Raw genomic sequence first — 19,217 nt, forward strand, 5'->3', positions numbered from 1 at the left:
GTAAAGCGGCAGCTGCTGACATTAGGGATGCACCGAATATTCGGTAACCGAATATATTCGTCCCAATATTGCAAAAAAACACACATTCGGTATTCAGTGGAATAAGTGAAAAGCAAGGCCGAATAAAAAAACAGTGTGCAGTGACGGATGGAGTAAAATGTCGGCAGTGTGGCGATATTTTAATATGTCCGTCACCGCACTCGCATTTGCGACTAAAAATAGTTTTGTGCGGGCAAAATAAATCATTCAGCACGCTGTGTGAGTACAGGTTTCAGCCAGCAGCAGAAACAAAACGGCGAATCCCGCTGGTTGTGGGTTGAACGTGGGGTCACAGACACAGACAGAAATACGTATTCCTGTCAAATACGGCGGCGCATGATAACGGGTTACCAGCGACGGAGAAGTCCGGCTCCAGGTGAATAACTTGTTGTCATGACTGCCCAAAAGTACCTGAACAGCCGAGCCATGGCGGCACACAGTATGGGGCGTATCAAAGGAGAAACAAGCCGTTCATATTTCTTGGTCCACAAACCTCACTGCACTTTAGGGACTGTTCTTTACTTATGAAGGGACTTGTCAGGGGAGGAGGGTGGCTGGTTGATTTTTATTTCATTTATTTATTTTATTTTGATCCCCCCTATGTTAATCATTTATTGATGCCGTTTTTAAAGTATGAATAAGTCAGTAAGTAATTTATTCCATTGAAATATCATTGATGTACTATAGAAAAAGTGATTTATCTTTTTATAAATGACAAAAGGCACATCTGCCTCATTTTCGCTGTGGTATCCTGATACTACTCAGAACCGTGATACTTTCACTGTTATCGTACCGTGGGTCCCAATTGTGGTACCGTGACAACACTAATCTGGAGGGGGTTCATCTGCAAAAACTAATGAAAAACTAAACAACGGCATTCGGTATTCGCTACTCAGTATTCGGCCAAGCGTTTAATATTATTCGGCTTCGGCCACAAATTTTCATTTCGGTGCATCCCTAGCTAACATGATAGCAATATCAACTTTATAATGCTGTAAGTCAAAATCCTGTTCTTCATGTGGGATTTGGACCCAAAGTAATCGATGATGCTTAGATTAAATATACACAATTTGTAGTTAATGGGCTCAAACATGCAAAACCACTTATGTGTTTTCAGTCCTGTTCAGTTTTCACTAACATACAGGTAAAAAAGTGGTCTTATTTCCCAAGATGAAAGACACCTGCTCTGTGACCTATTATATACTGCAGTGCACTGCAATGTCAGCTCCCAAGTAAACAGCCTTGTAAATATTGTGGTAGAAGCTGCTCTGACTGCACTGAGTGAGCGCTATTCTTCCCGATATACCCTGACACAGCAGAAGTGATCAGCTGAAAGAGAAGGACAACAACAGGTCAAGGGGTGGTGACCTGGTCACCATGACCCTGACACCAAACTGCCCTGCTGATGTCCTTGGTCAAGAGTCCCACATGTTCCCACTGTATGCTGTGTCGTCTTTACTCTGATCTGCTAAAGTAAAAGACGCTGTTGGGCATCTGGAATGGCATTCCCATCTTTTATTCCTTTTGACCTTTCTCTTCATCTCTACTTGTCTTTATCTCTCCTGCTCTGCCTAAGTCTCTACATATCTATCTCTCTTCATCCCCTTTCCTCTGCTATCCCCCTCTCCATCTCCCTCCCCTGCTGTGAGCTAGTGATTTCAGATGCTGGCTTTACAGAGAACAACAGACAGCCACAATGGCACCAGTAGTGGAACCAATCCTTTGGCTAAACTCCGATCTGATGCCAATATTGAAAAACTGGATATTTGAGAAAATAAAGAACTAGTAACAAAAGCAGGCAAGAAATTACTGATTAAAAAAATATTCCATTTTATCCAATAAATAGACTGTTAGTCATAGTATAGATCACATGACACTCCTTGTGACTTGTATTTGTGCAATATTCCCATCACCTTTGTTAGATAATGTATGTCAGTGTCTGTGCTAATAATCACTCTTCATAAATGTGACAGCTACAAACCCCACACAAATCAAAAATTAACAAAGGCAGTGACAACACACAAAGCTCCCACTCATGCATCACACACATGCACAACCCACCTTAGTGTAAACCCCCCATGACAGTTCCGTCTCTGTCACCATGACAACAATCCCAAACATCCCGAAGATGAGTGCGTAGTCGCTGAGCCGCTTCCGCTTCTCAAACAGCGCCCTCCGGTGGCCGAGCTTGTAGCCAATGTCCCTGTTCTTCTTCTGCGGCGCCCTGCCTCCGCCACGCCCACTGCCCTCCCTGACCAAGCTCTCGTTGGACGCCTTGCTGGGGTCTTCGCCGCCGTTGCCCTTGGACACCACCACCTCCAGGCCAGAGCTGTGCAGCGTCTGCAAGGGCTGCGTCTCCGAGTCGAGCTCCGCGAGGTTGCGGCGCGACGAGGACGCCAGGCTGCCCACTAGTGGTCTCACCACTCCGCCATTGTACTTGCAGGTGTTCATGGCTATCTGAGGGAGTCGGCCGCTGCTCTCGGAGAGGGAGGGCTTGGATCCAGCATGGCTCAGCTTCTTCTGCTCAGTAGTGGCCTGTGAACGGGAAGAAGAGTGATAAATACAATACTATCACAACAAAAAAGGTGTAAAAACTGACAGTAGGTTGAAGAGACACATACAGGTTTTAAATAGAGCATTGATGTGGGAGTTACACCTCTGTGGCTCTGGAGAGGGCACAGAGAGGGAAGGATCTTGCAAAACAATTTTGGTTATAAAAGCAGACAGATTTAGTGCTCAGCAGGACATGTGGCCAAACATACAGTATGAACCAAAATATCAACAGTTATTGTTTGAAAGTCCCAAATACTCTTCTTTTTCTGAGAAGCATAGACTGAGAGCAGCTAACAGAGACGGGGTTGTTCATTTTAAAGGAGACCTACATGCTTTTCTGTATTTTGTGTCTTCTATATAGCCCGGTGTCACAATGAAGGATGCTCATTTTAATGTGGCCAAATTGTCAAATAACGAGGTAAACAAATGTAGAAGTAATCCTCCTACTGATTTTAACACTCCATTTCCAACAGTTTTTTTAATACTTTGGCTACAGTATGACATCATAGTGTGCCAGATTTCTTAAAATGGCACGCAACTGCATTATGTCGTGTACAGTGCTACATGTAGCTACATGCTAACGACAGGGAAACATATAATCTTGGTTGCTGGTGTCGATTTTGGATCATATCCCTGCTAGAACATGTCCAGCTGTGTTAAGAGGCTTTTGGTGGTGGTTTTCATGGTCAAAAGTGCAGTTATTCTCCGTTACAGCAATTCACCAGCTGCAATGATGGTGCAGAGATTCAGAGATAAGGAAGACCCAGCAATGCCAACCATGGGCTTTTTCGGGAGGGGGCCTTAACCCTTTGAATTCTGCAACACTAATTGTCCGTATTTCTGATTATTATGATGTCATTTCTTGGAGTATTTTAAATGCTTTATATCCCAACAATCTTTTTAAGGTCTTTTTACAAAATAAAAACACATAACATGTTGATCCAAAAGATTTTTAAATTTATGAACATAAACAAAACATTTCTTAACACTCCATAAGTTATTTGAACTATGTAGATTATTTAGTTTTTGAGATTTGCTCATTTTTATGAGGAGAGTGCAAAGGCATTGTCATAGATTCATCATCCATTCTTCTGACACCACCATGCATTTTGCACCACATATAATGTAGCGCAGTAACGTCATCCCAAGTGTGATGACAAGGAAGACAAAAGCCTTAGCTCTCAGCTGCAAAAAGAACAAATCTTCAGGTTGTTACAGTTTTTATTTTAGATTGGTACATGCAGGATTATGGAAACAATGACCTCCCACAGCCATTACGGGGAGATTCCTTGGGAAACGTTTGCATAATTACTACGAAATACCATGTTTGTACGGCCCGTGAGGCAAAGTAACATAAGGTCATGACATGATGGCGAGGAAGACAGAAGCCTTGGCTCTCTGCTGAAAAAAAAGAATGAATGCACTTGCTATTTAAATAGGATCATGCAAACAATGATTCTCCAAGGCCATCCGTGGTATGTCTGTTATAAAGGGTTATAAAGATAGGTGCTAAAATGGCCTTCTCAGACAGAGGGTGAATACAGGTGTTCCAGCACAGAAAGTATCAGAATATTTTTTTGATTTGACAATCAAAGCATGTAAAAATGTTCTAGTTGTTCTACTGAAACTGAAGTATGAACCTGAAAATGAGCATAATTGCTTTCATTTAAGTTCAAGCCTGTGATATGAAAAACATGCTAATCACAGTTTTACAGTTAAACTACAACAGTTGAAAAGTTCCTTTGTCTGACTGTATGTTTCCGGAGTTTCCTTAAAGAAAATGGCATAAAAATTGGATGGCTGAAAAACAAATAAATAATGAATGGACTTTGATGTATAAATAAAGCCATATAACCAATAGTGGACCCTACAAAGTGCAGAAAATTGAATCTTTGCGCTGCACAAATTTAGATATGAATGATTAATGCTTGGCGTGACCCTGTTTCCTATCAGAGAAACACTCTTCCCCTGCAGAGATAAGAGGAAGAGAACGGAATGTGGACCTTCTCAAATCAGGCGTACCACAGAGACTAAATGCGAGATTCCCACTATTTTAAGAGGAAAACAAGGGAACCCATTTCCTTTGAAACTCCAAGGACAGTGTACTGTACATAGTGTCTGTTGAAGGTTAGGGGCAACTTAGGGGCAAGCAGAAAAGCACAGGTGCATATACACATGCCCTACCAATAAATATTACATTGTGTATATAATTTCTAATTTCACAGTGATAGGAGAGAATATATATTTCACTTTTTTTCTTACTTTACTTCTTTATCACCTGCACATAATGCTACTATTTTTCTTTTCTGGAACGATGCCGTGTAGACTCTTCTCTTGCTGCATTGAGCTGTCTATCGTTTCTGCTCTTCTTGGCAGATAGGAGTGAGTTTCTGTCCCGGTTACGGAGACAGAAAATGTTCAATCCATGCAGAGGCTGTAGAGCAGTCACCCCAGAAGCATCTATCTGCCTGTCTATCCCCTGCCCTTCAGAGACTCGGGCAGATTATCATAATGGGTTATGAAAACTTCACATGGAACAGTGCTTTTTCCGAAACAAGTTGGGGGGGTGTGATAGTACTGCTGGCCCTTTTTATTAGCCTTGACAAAGCATGCCTAATGCCTTTAAATGTGCTGGTGGGAATAAAGAAGGGCGGCCCTAATGGAAATTTACTAACTCCAGTCCTGTGATGCTATCGTCTTGCGCATATTGTGGCTCCATGAGAACAGGACTAAAGGTTAAGGATTAGTGCAGCCCATAGTGTTTCTAATCCCCTTTTCTGTATTAAATTGCTTTTTAATCTGTGCCATTAGGACCCCTCTAAACTTTCGAAGACTGTGCAGTGAGTGAACTTTAGGTTTGAATGACAGGAAATACTGCAGAAATAGATGCTGATATGGCAATAGTGGTCAGGATGTTGTTCTGTATTTGAAGATGAAAATAGAACAGAGTGTGCTGAATTTTGCAATTTAATTTCAGTTCTGCTAATGAAAAGAACAGAAAGGTCCTTAAAGGTGCTGTATACAACATTCAGAATTACAAGATAGCAGCAAACTACTTGCTATGTGAAGATATAGAGGAGTAAAGGCCCTGACACACTAAGCCGACAATCGGCCATGGGTCACTATTGGGCTGTCAGTGATCGTCTGTCGCCCTAGTTGCCCTCGTGTGTCCCCCACCGTTGGCCCTTGTCGACCCTTGTCTGCTTTTTTTCAGCCAATTCAGCATGTTGAATCAGCAATGGCAGAGTCTGTTGGTTAATGAAAGTGCTCTGTCAGATAAGCTCAGCACACCGGAAGAGAAACGGAACTGAGGGAAGTAAACAAATTGCTTAAGTCCGAGGATGTGAGATCAAATCAACCTTGAACAAAAGATAAGATTATTTTTCTTTAGTCACTGAGTTCTTTAGCAGAAACTTCTAATGCTGTTTTTTTTTTTAATTGGAAATATGCTTTGTTCTTTCAACATTTGATCGTGTTGTTAATGTGCTAATTGGGTAAATAGCGATAAGACGGTTTTCCCGTTTCCCTTTTTGAATGACAAATACAGACTACGACCTTCTGCTGGGGTGGAGAGTTATTTCCTCTCAAGCAGGTGCATAACGTACGTGCTGGTTGGCTGTTGGCTGTAGTCTTTGTGGTGTGTTCATGTGCAACTTTCTGGCTGAGACACAGGCAATGTGAGGCTTTCCACACTGCTAGTTCTTTGATAATGGTTTGGCGTGTCTGTGCCTTATTGGCATCCTGATCAAAGAATGAAGTCACGCTAACTCTGCGTTTGATGCAATCTGAGCTTCCCTGTACTTTGTTGTGGTAGCCAGTCCGGCTGCACATGTATTGCACTAGTAGTTGATGAGGTGCCTGAACTACTTGGTAGATGGGTAGGTTACAGAGGAGGAAGTGGGTACACTCTCCTATGTATTCCAGTGGGTTTCTGGCTTATAAGTGGGTATACTGTAAACAGCCAGAAAAAGAGGTGGGTATACCCTGTATATGTGCTTATACCCTCCACTACACCAGTGGTTACCGCTGATAACGCTATCCCGACTCACAGTGGCAGTACCGTGGTGTCATAAAAGCCTGACACCCACCCAACGGTTCCCCCTGAGGCTGATACGGCCCTCTGCCAGACAATCTCCATCCACCCACTTTAATATGCAATGCAATTTTATGCGGTTTATGCAGCGGGGGTCCCTGCTCCAACACTGAAAACTCCTGGTATCGAGCAATTATGGCCCAACCTCCCACATGTGCAAGTTTTTTTTTAAATGGGTAAAATTTGACTCTATTACAGAGCTGCCTGCAGTGTATTGCTTTACTCAGTGTCTCCTTGCCCCGCTGTTGCTTTCTCTCTTTGTTTACCACAGATAGAAAGTGAATGACGGTCATTCTATTAGTCATATCAGGCATTGGCAGTCTATGTCTATGGTCATAGCACTACTGCTGCGGGAGTGTGAGCTCAGCACAGACGAACAGTTGGTAAGGGGCCCGCACACACAGTGACAGGGCTAACTGTTATCATCCTACAGCTAATGTTACCTAAAGGTTATTAACAGGTTTAATGACTGAGTAGAGGTGTTTTAGTGGGAGTTTGTTGGGACCATTAAATGACTTGCTGTCGGATGTTAGCCACCGCTACTGTGTTAGCTCATGCTAATTGGCCAGACATTGAACTGACCAGGAGGAGAGCAGAACCGGACTCCAGGGACAGTCTCTTGAGTGCGGCAGCAAACCTATACCAGATTTTTCTTATGTCAACATTAAATCTATGGTTAAAAAGGCTAATTGAAGCTTTGTTATTCAAAAAATGTTCTCCACATTGCACTTGTTTTCTGTTGTTGGATGATTTAGATTCCTACCCTTATGTAAGACTGCTTTTTTGTTTGTGTGTTTTGCAAGTACTTGAGTACTTTATAATTTAATGTGGGTACTAAAATACAAAAGTTACTTAAAATGCCCATCCCTTGTTAAAACTGTTTGCTCAGTCAGCACTGTTGCCAGTGAATAGCACTGTTGGACTGGTAGCAGTGCTAGCTGCTCGCCATCAACTCAGCCACCAGCCATGTTGAGAACCACAATACCAGCTCAGACTCTGGATCATAAATACGCTCTGAATGTCGAATACAGTTCCTTTAAAGATGGTGAGTGGTTTAAATGTCTCGTTTCTGATTCTTCCCATTCTGCAAAAGGCAAATCAGATGCAGCAAGAGGTAGAATATGTAATTATTTTCCTGCCACACAAAATTTCAGAAGTCTTGACGCTCCTGGGATTCTCAGCATCAGCAATAACTCACACTCACTACGACAACTATATATCAAAAATATCACTTAAGCATATTTACAGACCATGACAGAAGACCAGCCAGTGCAAAATCATCCTGACAAATATTGTTAGCCAATGCATATAATGGCTGAACAGCATCAAAGATAACAGAAATATTGCTGTACTGAGTTATTTTAATACATTTGGGGAAATATTTTTAAAGTCCTCACCGGTGCTTAAATAGCTTGCTTTTTTTCCTCGCATCAAGCTCTACAGTAGATCCGCCTGTCAGTCTTTTGAACATGTCGAATCCCCAGCATAACTTGTACTGAACAACTACAAAACATCATTATTCTTTTGGTTTTGAGTGTCACAACATGATGTCATTCATTGTCAAAAGAGAATTTCCTGCTTTTGTGTAGGAAGTAAATAACTCTGAAGCTCCTGCTCTGAGCTCGGAGTATTTTTAGACCCAGTCAAACTTTCAGAGTGGGTCTGAGATGCTTGATATGTAAATTTGGTTCTTGGACTATAATATCTGAGGGAAAAATCCAAGACAACTAGCTCAAACAAAGGTTGTGCATGTTTGTAGAAAACATTACTTTCTCTAATTTAAAGTACATCAGTGTATTTTTACTGTTTATCTCACCATTGTCTTAACAGTTTAAGAGTATTACCGTTCAGTATGTTGGTTTGAACCACCAACCCTACAATAAATAGCATCCTTGTCCTACCACCACAGTTAATAAGACACCAGCAAGACAAAGAACATCATTGTTCATGTTGGTTCAAGGTGTGGATTCATAGAGCAAAGTGAACTCTGAACTCTGAGTAAGCATCTGTACAATAAGATCATTGACAGACTTTAACACTGGACAAACACACCATTTCCTGCATGGGCTCTCACTGATATTTGCCTTGGAATTTCAAACTGAACACGTGATTAATGTGCTTGATAAATTACTCTAAACTATCTAAAACTATAATTTAAATAAAGCCATGTAAAAGTAATCTGTCTTTGCAAAGCTATGGGTTCCTCCATTCATGAAGTTAGATTAGGAAAAGAGGTATTTTCTTTAAGATAATTAATCTCCCCTTAAAACATTTCTGTATATTGTGAACGTACCCTGAATTAAGTTTCCGAAGACCAATTACATGACGATTGATCAGAGTAAAAAGGCCATGTTGTGACAGTCAGGAGCCTGAGACGTAAAAGGAGAACGTCCCAGGAAGTGTTGCTCCAATAAGGTAAATGAACAGGATTGATGATGGACACCAGGAGAGCAGGGCTGCTGTTACACCCTCAGCTTTAGTTACCTGTTTCTGGTGCTCATCAGTCACTGAACCAGGTCAGGACTGCAGCCGCCCCATGACGGCCGTTTGTATGAACACTGACTGTCTGCATTATTACACGTCAGGGAAGGGCTTTCATCTTGAAGGAATGCTTCACCCACAAAATGATCATTTGTACATTAACTACTCACCTTGTGTTACACTGAATTCACTAAGAATACTTTGTTTTTCTCGCAGGTCTCTACAGTGAACAAAGAATCCAATTACAGAAAATTCTTGAGTCCATGCTGAACAACAGCAAAGTATATATCAAAACATCCATTTACAAACTCACACAACTCGTGCAGTATAATCCAAGTCTCATTTATCCAGTCGTGTGCTCAGTACTTTCCAAACCGACAGCCCTTTCTGACCAGGTACAGAACTGAAAGTGAAACTTATCTATGCTCTCTTTACAGCCAGACTCCATTGACAAAAACAGTAATTTTACCCTGCTGAACAAGGGAGCTGCTGGTCTACCGCCGCCTTGATCAGTAGTTTGTTTGTGTTATTGTGTGATTTTGGTGAATCTGAACTAACCCTTTAAAACACTAAGGTCACACAATACCACAGACAAACTTATGGCCGGTATCCACTGTGCGATTTTGGGCTGTCCCAGATGAAAGATGGCCATTGTGGGAGAAACGTGGTGATATCTTTGTTCGTGGCTCTAAAACGGTGGTCTTACGTTGCACTGAGACAGGTTCAAGGACAGCCATTGTCAATGTCTTGCGACCAAAGATAACCTGAGATAAAATTCTGACGGTGTCAGAAATTTAGGATGACTATCTCACAGTGTGACAGCTACTACAACCTACGTCTACTAATCAACCAATAGAAATGCAGCACGAAATGACACAATGGTCACCACGACACTGGCGCTAAACCCAAACAAATGATCGCTTGCCATGGAGGTAAAACGAACAAAAAGAAGTCTGTGGAAATCCCAGAAAGACGAAAGTTTGGTGGAGCTGTGGCAGCAGAAGCTTTGTTTATTTGATGTTTCCTCCAGCTGCTATCATGACCGTGAGAAAAAAGATGCTGCATGGAAGGAAATTGCGGAGGAACTGCAACTTCCAGGTGAGCAAGCTACCTATGGTGGCGCAGATGGATGACGTACGCTGATGCGGTGTATGCTGTTGACGTTGCATATTGACGTACGTTGTAACCTGTGATTCAGTAGTAAGCGGCCATCGTACAATCTGCACACATCAAACTTGACGTTGTACCAAAGTTTATTAGATCCACGTCTCACAGTGTGTCATGCAATGGTCTTGCAATGGTGCTAAAATCGCACAGTGTATAGAAGGCATAACAAATCGAAACAGTGGTAGACCAGCAGCTCCCATGTTCAGCAAAGTAAAATTACTGTTTTTGTCAATGGAGTCTGGCTTTAAAAAGAGCATAGACAAGTTTCACTTTCAGCTCAGTTTTAAATACTAAGGTTTTAGCAAAGTGCGTGTGTTTGGGAGGAACTGAGCATAAGATAAATAAGATTTGGATCATACTGCACGAGTTGTGTGAGAGTTTGTAAATGGTTGTTTTGATAAAGTTTTCTTGTTGGACCCCTATGACTTCAATTCATCAAGAGTTTTCTCAGTTTGTTGATTGTTTGTTCAGCATGGAAACATGAGAGAAAAACAGTTTTCTTCCAGAATTCAACCTAACATAAGGTGAGTAATTGATATACAAATAATTATTTGTGGGTTGAAGCATTCCTTTAAAGAGACACAAATAAGAGAGAGAACATCTGTACAGGCACATTGAAGAACTAAGGCACTATAACAAGATGTATGCCTGACTTTTTCCTCTGTAAAACTAAAAAGTCCTTCACAGACTTTGCAGCAGGAGTCCTCACATCACATTCCAAAACCTCAAAGCAGCCTCCATCAATTCCATACTCTCGCCCACTTAGCCAGCTGCTCGAGCTCTGTCGCTTTTCGCATTTCCCCTGCAACCCGACTAAACAGAGCGGCGAAAGGGCACGGCGGGCCAGCGTTGCCCTTGTTGTCCCCCAATGCCCCCACAGAGGAGATGCGGGGAGGCTGCTCGTCCAGCCGACCGACGGCTCAATTTCATTCTGAATGGCACGCGGCATCCAGGCTCTATGAAATGGAGCCTCATAATCAAATTGAAAAGCCTCAGTGCAGAACAGTTTAAATGAAGGCAACTCTCTGCCACGCTCCTCTCTCCCTCACTCTGTGTGTCTCTCTCCAGCCGGCTCAAATCTAATAGAAAATCCTCATTCTTCAGTGTTGTGTGGGGCTTCTGTGCTGCAGTGTTAAAGGCTTAAAGACCCTAAAAATGGAATTGTGCATTATAAAATCAAGTGTGTTCAATTCGTTGTGTTTGTTTGCGAGTTTGAGCATGTGGGTGCCAGTCTGTTTAATTACGTGTGTGTTGTATGTGGGTGGGTGGGTGGATGTGTGCATATGTGTGCTAGTTGAACAAGCTGAGCCTCAGCCAGGCACCGGATTAGGTCGGATATTGACGCAGACAGTGTGCAGCGACGGAACAAGCACGGGGAGGAATTGTTTGAGAAGATCCACGTGTATGCGAGTGTGTAAAATCTGCGACGGGTGCTGACAAGGCTGACATGAAAGGAGGAACACGAAGGAGAACGACGAAGAAGGAAGAGCGGGGAAAATAAGGCAGAAATTGAGGGAACATGAAAGACGGGGAGGGTGGAAAAGAAAGAGATAAATGAAAAAGAGGGAAGACAGCTCCCTGTGGGTGTCTCTGCCAGCCCCTGGAGTGATTGAGAGCTGCAGGCTATACTCTCCAGTTTGTCCCTGCACACTAGACGCTGTCACATTTCTCTGACAGGCCAGCAGGCATCGGGGCTCTTCCGTCCATCCCTGACCAGCATGTGGATCATTACTCAGTGCTGGTAAAGACGGAGGAAAACCGGAGGCTGCAGCCCCACATTCATAAAGGAAAATCCTCCATCGCAGCTCTCTGTGTGCTGCAGTGATGGAACCAAACAATATATATTTAATGCGATCTTGTTATAGCATCTAAAGCTCCAAAATGAATTGCACAGGCGTACGTATCATGTCTCAGGGATAACTCCAAGAATTAAAATTTATCATCTTTATCAGTGTCTAAAGCAGAAATGCGATTTTGCTTGCAGGAGTGGAAAGGGTGAGCCTCTATGTGCCGAGTCTTATCGCCCTATACTTCATGTCCTTATATCTCTGTAGGGATGTCTGCTGTTAAATAATGGCTGCTTTTGCCCTTCTGCAGGATAAGTCGAAGCTATTGTAAGTGTTTCAGGAAGACACGACAGTCCTGGAGATTGTAGAGGCAGCCGATGTTCAAAGAGTTTTCACAGAATATTCTCGCGCTGACATCACATATCTGGTACATTCAGCAGGCGTACCGACAACTGCTTGATGTGCACTGAAGTGAGCGGCTCACGTGTGTGTGGGACAAGACTGGGATACGTGTGATGAAGCACATGAAAAGCACGTTGCCAAGTGTGTTTTTTTCACCTCATACATTTATTCAGACATTTCCTGTCCCACATGTACTCATGTGTGATTGTATGGATTAGTTTATGTTTAGTGTGTATCATCAGTAATGCTGCGACAAACCAAAAGGATCACTTCACAATTAAATGAGGTACATTTCTTATATAGTTGGCAGATTACATCAACCAAAGGTCACATCCAGGGGTTCTCTTGGTGTATTGAAGAACTTTGTAGCTCTAATAGCAGCTGTTCAAACACAGTATCACACAATACAGCAACTGAGTACTGATTAAATATGAATACTGTGATATGAGATTCCATATTGTCTCTAGTCCCACCCAATCACAAGCAGCGCCACTGATAGCTAGCACACCAATCAATCCTTCATAAAATACTGCTCCCAGACGCAGACTGGCCAATCATAATGTGGCATCAGGCCGGACCAAACAACGTTCATCAGCACACACTGCGATGCCACACAGCTGGTTCGATATCAGCAAAGTTTCCCTTTATATTCATTGTCTTGTGTGGCGATCAGCAGTGATGTGGTGGTTCACTTTTACACTGTGATCTGTAGCCTATAGTTCGGCTTTAGCTTCTAACTGTCTTTGTCTTTTTAACCTGTTGTTGCTGCTGAGTCAGTTTGACATCCTGGATATATCCTTCAAACACAGACTGTAGACCCCTCTGTCTGCTTCTCTCTGGAATCACTGTTTCATTTTTCCAAAAATATGATCATATTTCTAGTTAGTTACAGTCCATCACAAAGAGGCGGGGCTTGGCGAAAGATCAAATAACCAACACAGCTGTCAATGATGATGTTAAACCCCCTTTTTATGGCGTCATATAACTAACTAAACTCAAACTTATCAGAAAAAGTAACACTACATCAGCGTGACAAGAACGACCTAAAATGGCAGAAAGTCTTTGGGAAAAATGTGCTTGACGTGTACTTTGATCATTTAGTTCAGCCCATGGTCCATCCACAAAGATGGAGGGAATGGGGTTTGTGACCCAAAGTGCAGCCAGCAACCGGGGGCAAACGAGAGGTTTTGGCTCCACTTTTGAGAAGCTGTCATTCATTCATTCATTCATTCATTTTCCGTAAGTGCTTATCCTGTTGGGGGTTGCTGGGAGGCAGAGTACACCCTGGACAGGTCGCCAGACTAACACAGGGCTGACACATAGAGACAGACAACCATTCACACTCACATTCACACCTACGGTCAAACTAGAGTCACCAATTAACCTGCATGTCTTTGGACTGTTGGAGGAAGCTGGAGTACCCAGAGAAAACCCACGCTGACACAGGGAGAACATGCAAGCTCCCCACAGAAGGGCTCCCCCACCCCCAGGTTCGAACCCCCCACCCTGGATATGAACCGCAAACCTCACAGACTGTAAAAATCACTCATTGTCATCCATTGGTTTGTGGACTCCGATTTGGAAGCCTCATGTTCCGAATTTTGGCTGCCACCCTCTTGATTTCTTGGAGCCAGAAGTGACCATATTTTGGCCAAAGGCTGGCGCTGTGGATTAGCGAGAGGTGGATCTGACTAAGAAGCCGAGGACACTATTGGCAGCCTGTCACTCAAAGCGGCCTGCCCTTAATTATGCATACAAAATTTAAAGGGGTGACTTTCACTCCTTTAAATTCACCCCTGGTACAGTTGTCATTGAGGGGGGAGTTAGCTATAGAGACCAAAACTGTTTTTTGTACCAGGCTGTAAACATGTTTTTGTCTGCTGTAAATTTGGGCATTTTAACATGGGGGTCTATGGGGACTGACTGGCTTCTGGAGGTGGCCTCAAGTGGCCATTCAAAGAACTGGCAGACGTTTTTCAGCCCCGGAGTTTGCTGCTTGCTTGTACTCCAGTAGGGGGTGTTCCTAAATTTACTACCCCTCTGACTCACTGCGTGCCCTGTTTGCCTATTAGGAAGCTAAGCTATTGTTGCTCTCTGTGCTAACACAGATAGCTACTAACAAGCCAACAAATCAATAAATCGTTCCAGCTCTAACTGGCATCGTCAAGGATGATTTTAAATGAATTTCTGAGTACTGAGGTCTTGTGGGTGTAACTGAATGAATCATCTGTAATGGAAGCTGCATTTTTGACAACCCAAACTGTCATGACCACCACCTGGAGCCCTAAAGCCAGCTTAAATGCTCACCGTCAGTCAGTGAGGACGATTAGCTGCAAGTGGTAGGGGTCTGCAATGCAGCCTCCATTACTGCTGGTGGCTTTAATGGAATCCCCAGGGGGAAGACCCAACACAGCAACTCAGCAAGAAAATAAAAGCCAACAATAAAATCTACACACAATAAATTGTGTCAATACAATAAAAAAAAATCAAGTTCAGCACTGCAGTCGCCTCGGGGAAGCTATAACCTTTACTGAGGCAAATAACTAGACTTAAAATATGGCAATAGCATTAAGTCACAGCAGAAACAAGATGAGATTCTTTCACTGTTTGGTTCAGTGTTGGCATCCTTTAAAGATCACATTCACTCCAACTATGAGTCATCTGAAACACGATGTGGCCATTATTAGTTTGTTATTTTGTGTATTTTACAGTGACAAAAATATACAGTAATACAACAGACAGAAAAGCCCTGCAGAAGAAGATGAAGAGAACAATATCACTACGACAGTATGTGCACATTAGTGTAAAAAAGATGATTCTAAAAACATCTTAGTAAATAATGTATGACACATGCAGGGTCGTGGTAGCTATACAACAGCTACTATTCATTATCAAAGTAAAAAATATGAGATTTAATTCTGTGTCTAAAGAATTCACTGTACACACAACATGCAGTTACAAATGATGGTAGCTTGATAACAGAGAAATTCATTGGCCTCTAGCAGAACTCGGCCTCCCTCACTCCCCCCCTTTCTCTTCTCTCAGAGATTAACAACAAAAAAGTAGGCAAAAACAAGACAAACCCTCCATGGAGAAAAAGGACATGAGTACATGCCTGTGGGAATGTGTTATTGTTAGGACTAATAACGCGCTGTGTTCAACAGAGACACAATGCTATTATAATTAGGACAAGGTTACTCCATGTGAACCTGTGTGAGTGTGCGGTTTATAAACTAGGTCCTGGGGAGATTGGGGTTAGAACTGATGGGGGGGTTACTTTCCCTGTGGGACACCCACTGCCTCATTAGGAACAATTTTAATTTCCAGCAAATTAAAGGAGGCGGGTTGTTAGAAACTTGATTTGTAGATCGGGGACATAAAGGATAGACTGATACTGGCAACCATATACAATACACACGACAGGAAATGTTCTTGTACAAATAGAACGGAACCATTTTACAAGTAAATTAAATGGGGGGAGGATGTCCTGTTTATGACTTAGGGTGCTTTCACCTGCCCTGTTAGTTAGGTTCATCAAAAATGATGAGCAGCGCTAAAATCAACCTGCGTAGTTGTCCCTCCATTGTGACATTAGAAAGTGTCACATTTATCTTGCAAGTGTACTCTTCTTCAACGTTTGGTTTACTTCCTAGATTTTTCCCGCATGGAAATTCTGACCAATCAAGAGCAGCTTTCTCACACAAGGCATTTGATCTGGTCCGCTTGTAAATGCTGCCGTGAGAACACGAACCAACTCTAGGCAGTTATACAACTTTGTCACAAAATAAGTCCCTGATTCAGACCAAAGCAAGACAACTCTAGGTCTGACAGCACCCTTAAAGCAGAGGATTTCAAACTGTGAGGGAGAGTTGAAGGAGGAGGCCTCCTTTCTCCTGGAGTCATAACTCTGCCACATTTGAACACATAATACAAATATTTTTAGATTCAGCATGACTGACACTTCTGAAGGATATTATTATCTCTTAATATCAAAGTAGTCTCACATCCAGACCTATCTCCTAAATAGTGTCAGGATGGAACTTGTTTTAGTGGAACATCTGCACGTGGGGAGGGAAGCACTGTCATTAACATGGCTATGTTCCTGCAAAACAAAACACTGGAGAACACATTAAAAGATGTGTTAGCATGTAGGTTGCTAGCTCAGAGGCAACTGTTGTTTCACCCATAGCACTAAAATGAAATGGTGAGAGAGGTGCGAGACTAGTTTAACATAGCAATGGGGATTTGGGATTTTGAAAACGGTAAAACGCAGGAAGTGTATAAACCCCACATAAAGTTATACAGTTGTAGCCCATAGCTAAATAACTGACTCAATAGCAACATTATACCTCCTGTTTACAACCTGCATGGGCACTCAGTTGTCTCAATTGCGTCTGTAAGGAGGCAGAGTCATACTTTGTAAAACCCTGAACTTATCAACCTTGTCTCATTCCCAGGTCGTCAAATACTGATGCTTTGTTATGTCCCTTGGCAGTGATACCTGACCCACAAAGCACCCTTTAGGGTCTGTATGAGACGCATCAGACTTTAAACTAGCACCAATGCAAACCCATGAGACGCTTAGAGCAACTCGTGGTATAAAGAGCAAAAATGTCTCTGTAGTGAGGTGGTTGGAGTGGGTGGTAGATGCATGGGTCAAACAAACACAAGACTTTCACCAAGGAAACGGCTGTTTGTGTCCCATGTGAGAACAAAAGTTACCCGGATTTTAACCCAAACCTTGATCTTTTCCTGTACTTAACCAAGTAGCTTTGGTGACGAAACCTAAGTTTGCTGTAAACATGAATTAGGGCTGCCCTCTAATAGTTGACCAAATGTTAGACGACCACAAAGGTCATTAGTCGGCAAGATTTCAGCAGTTGCTTAGCTGCAAAATAAATCAAAACCTATATGACTGGACCACGTAGGAATTTAATTTGAAAGGACAGACACAGGAAGAGGCCACACTCAGCAGTCAGATAGGAGTCACATTAAATCACTGGGCTGGTACCTGATATGTGATATGTAAACTCTGCAGGCAAACATTTACCTATTGACCTCAAACATGACGTATCATCTGAAACATGGAAGTAGCTACATGCCCATTAGCCACTTAGCACAATCATTACTGCTTTGCCAACAGTGTCATTAACAGGCGGCTCGCTCAGTGTGTGACGTGCACTTGTAGATAAAATATAGGCCTATATTAATGAAGGCTCATTAGTACAGTTTTGTATTTCTCTGTAATGTAGCACAGTGTTAACAATGTTACTGATACTAAAATCGTAAACATGCAGACGACTAATCGACTAATGGCCCTAAATGATGACTAATGGTTGTTTTTACAAGATGCTGTTTGCCAACCAGAAACTGAGATCCAAAACTGACCCTACAAGACTACCTAGAGCATTACAGTGTAAAGCATAGGGCCACTGACCATGCTGCCGTATTTGACTTGCCAGGGTCCAGACTTTTGAAACCGCCCACTCCGCAAAGTGAGAGTCCACAGATACATCTGGCATCGTGACATGAAACAGAGGTTTCTTGGTTAAAATTAAAAACAATTACCACTGATTGCCGCAGGGGACTTGATTAGATCATCAGCAACATGGGCAGGACTAACCCCATTATCAAGTGGTGCACCAGAACCCATGAGGAGTACTAACAACAATGACGAAGGCTGACATCATAGTTTGTTTTACTTTGCTGTGTTCCCTTCTGAAAAACCTGGCAAAATAAGTATGTTGGCATGGCTATGCTATAGTGTGGACTTAAAGTGAAGTCAGATTTAGGCTGATGAATTGGTGTCTGGGTACATAATGTCAGACTTAAGATGGAAACGGAGTGTAACAAGTTTACAATTCTGTCTGATATCAGGCAACTATTTCACGAGTTGGGAGAGAGAACACTTATACTAATTAGCAGGAAGGGCTCTGGAACACACAATCATTAAACTCAATCAAAGGCAAACTTTTGACACAAACGGACCTGCATTAATCTCCTCCAACTGTTGCATTCCCTTTGTGCCATCTAATAAGGCAACAGTATATTTACAATGTGGTTATTCAATGAGAAAAATGAAAACACCCACAGCACTCACTACTGCAGAATATTCCGGACACTAGTAAATGTCACTTAAGCAAAGATGGTTTCCCAGAGAAAGACATATAACTTGGAAAATGGCCAGTCGGGCCACTCAAAGGTGGGTAAGTTTGTTTGCACTCACTGGAGGTAAAAACCGCTCATAAATGACACAACAGCTGAAGAAGCGAAGCAGCATGTTTGTGTAAGCGAGCCTCTCAGACATAACTCAGGTGTGTGAGCGTGAGCAGGGTGTAGATACTGAGGAAAAAGAAAGTAATGAGAAAAGGTTTTAGACCGCTCAATTAAAATGGCTTTAAAATGTATTTTGGAATGTGGATGCATGATGGATTTCTTTCTATTCTAATTATTTTTTGTTTAATCATAAAGCATTGGCAGTTTTAGTTTAGTTTAAGTTTAATTTGCACAACTACGAAAAGTTGTCTGAAAGAACAAAATAGCCGATTCCAGGTTAGATGGGCGACGGCACGATATAACGTCTGTTAAGCATCACATTGAATATTCTGTTGATGTGTTAATGCCTCTATAAAACCTGCTCCTTGAGGTTTGACATTGTACATGGAAATGGGAACAGAAGCGCATTTCAACGTTGC

At 42.4% G+C, this 19,217-nt stretch overlaps 1 protein-coding gene across 5 annotated transcripts in view; it reads right to left on the minus strand.

Annotated features, from left to right (window-relative positions):
• The window catches only part of kcnn1a (potassium intermediate/small conductance calcium-activated channel, subfamily N, member 1a), an 80,313-nt gene that overhangs the window by 41,483 nt on the left and 19,613 nt on the right, over nt 1-19,217 (minus strand). For 2 of the 5 annotated variants that reach the window (XM_033650397.2, XM_078173213.1), the window contains exon 2: nt 2,101-2,574. In XM_033650397.2, the coding sequence (XP_033506288.2) occupies nt 2,101-2,574 (474 nt within the window). Of the gene's footprint in view, nt 1-2,100; nt 2,575-2,660; nt 7,973-8,082; nt 9,244-9,479; nt 9,542-19,217 lie in introns of those variants that run through there. The other 3 variants (XM_078173211.1, XM_078173214.1, XM_078173212.1) reach the window with 3 other exon arrangements.

The sequence above is a fragment of the Epinephelus lanceolatus genome, chromosome 12, assembly GCF_041903045.1.
Source record: "Epinephelus lanceolatus isolate andai-2023 chromosome 12, ASM4190304v1, whole genome shotgun sequence".
In the NCBI taxonomy this organism is placed as follows: domain Eukaryota; kingdom Metazoa; phylum Chordata; class Actinopteri; order Perciformes; family Serranidae; genus Epinephelus; species Epinephelus lanceolatus.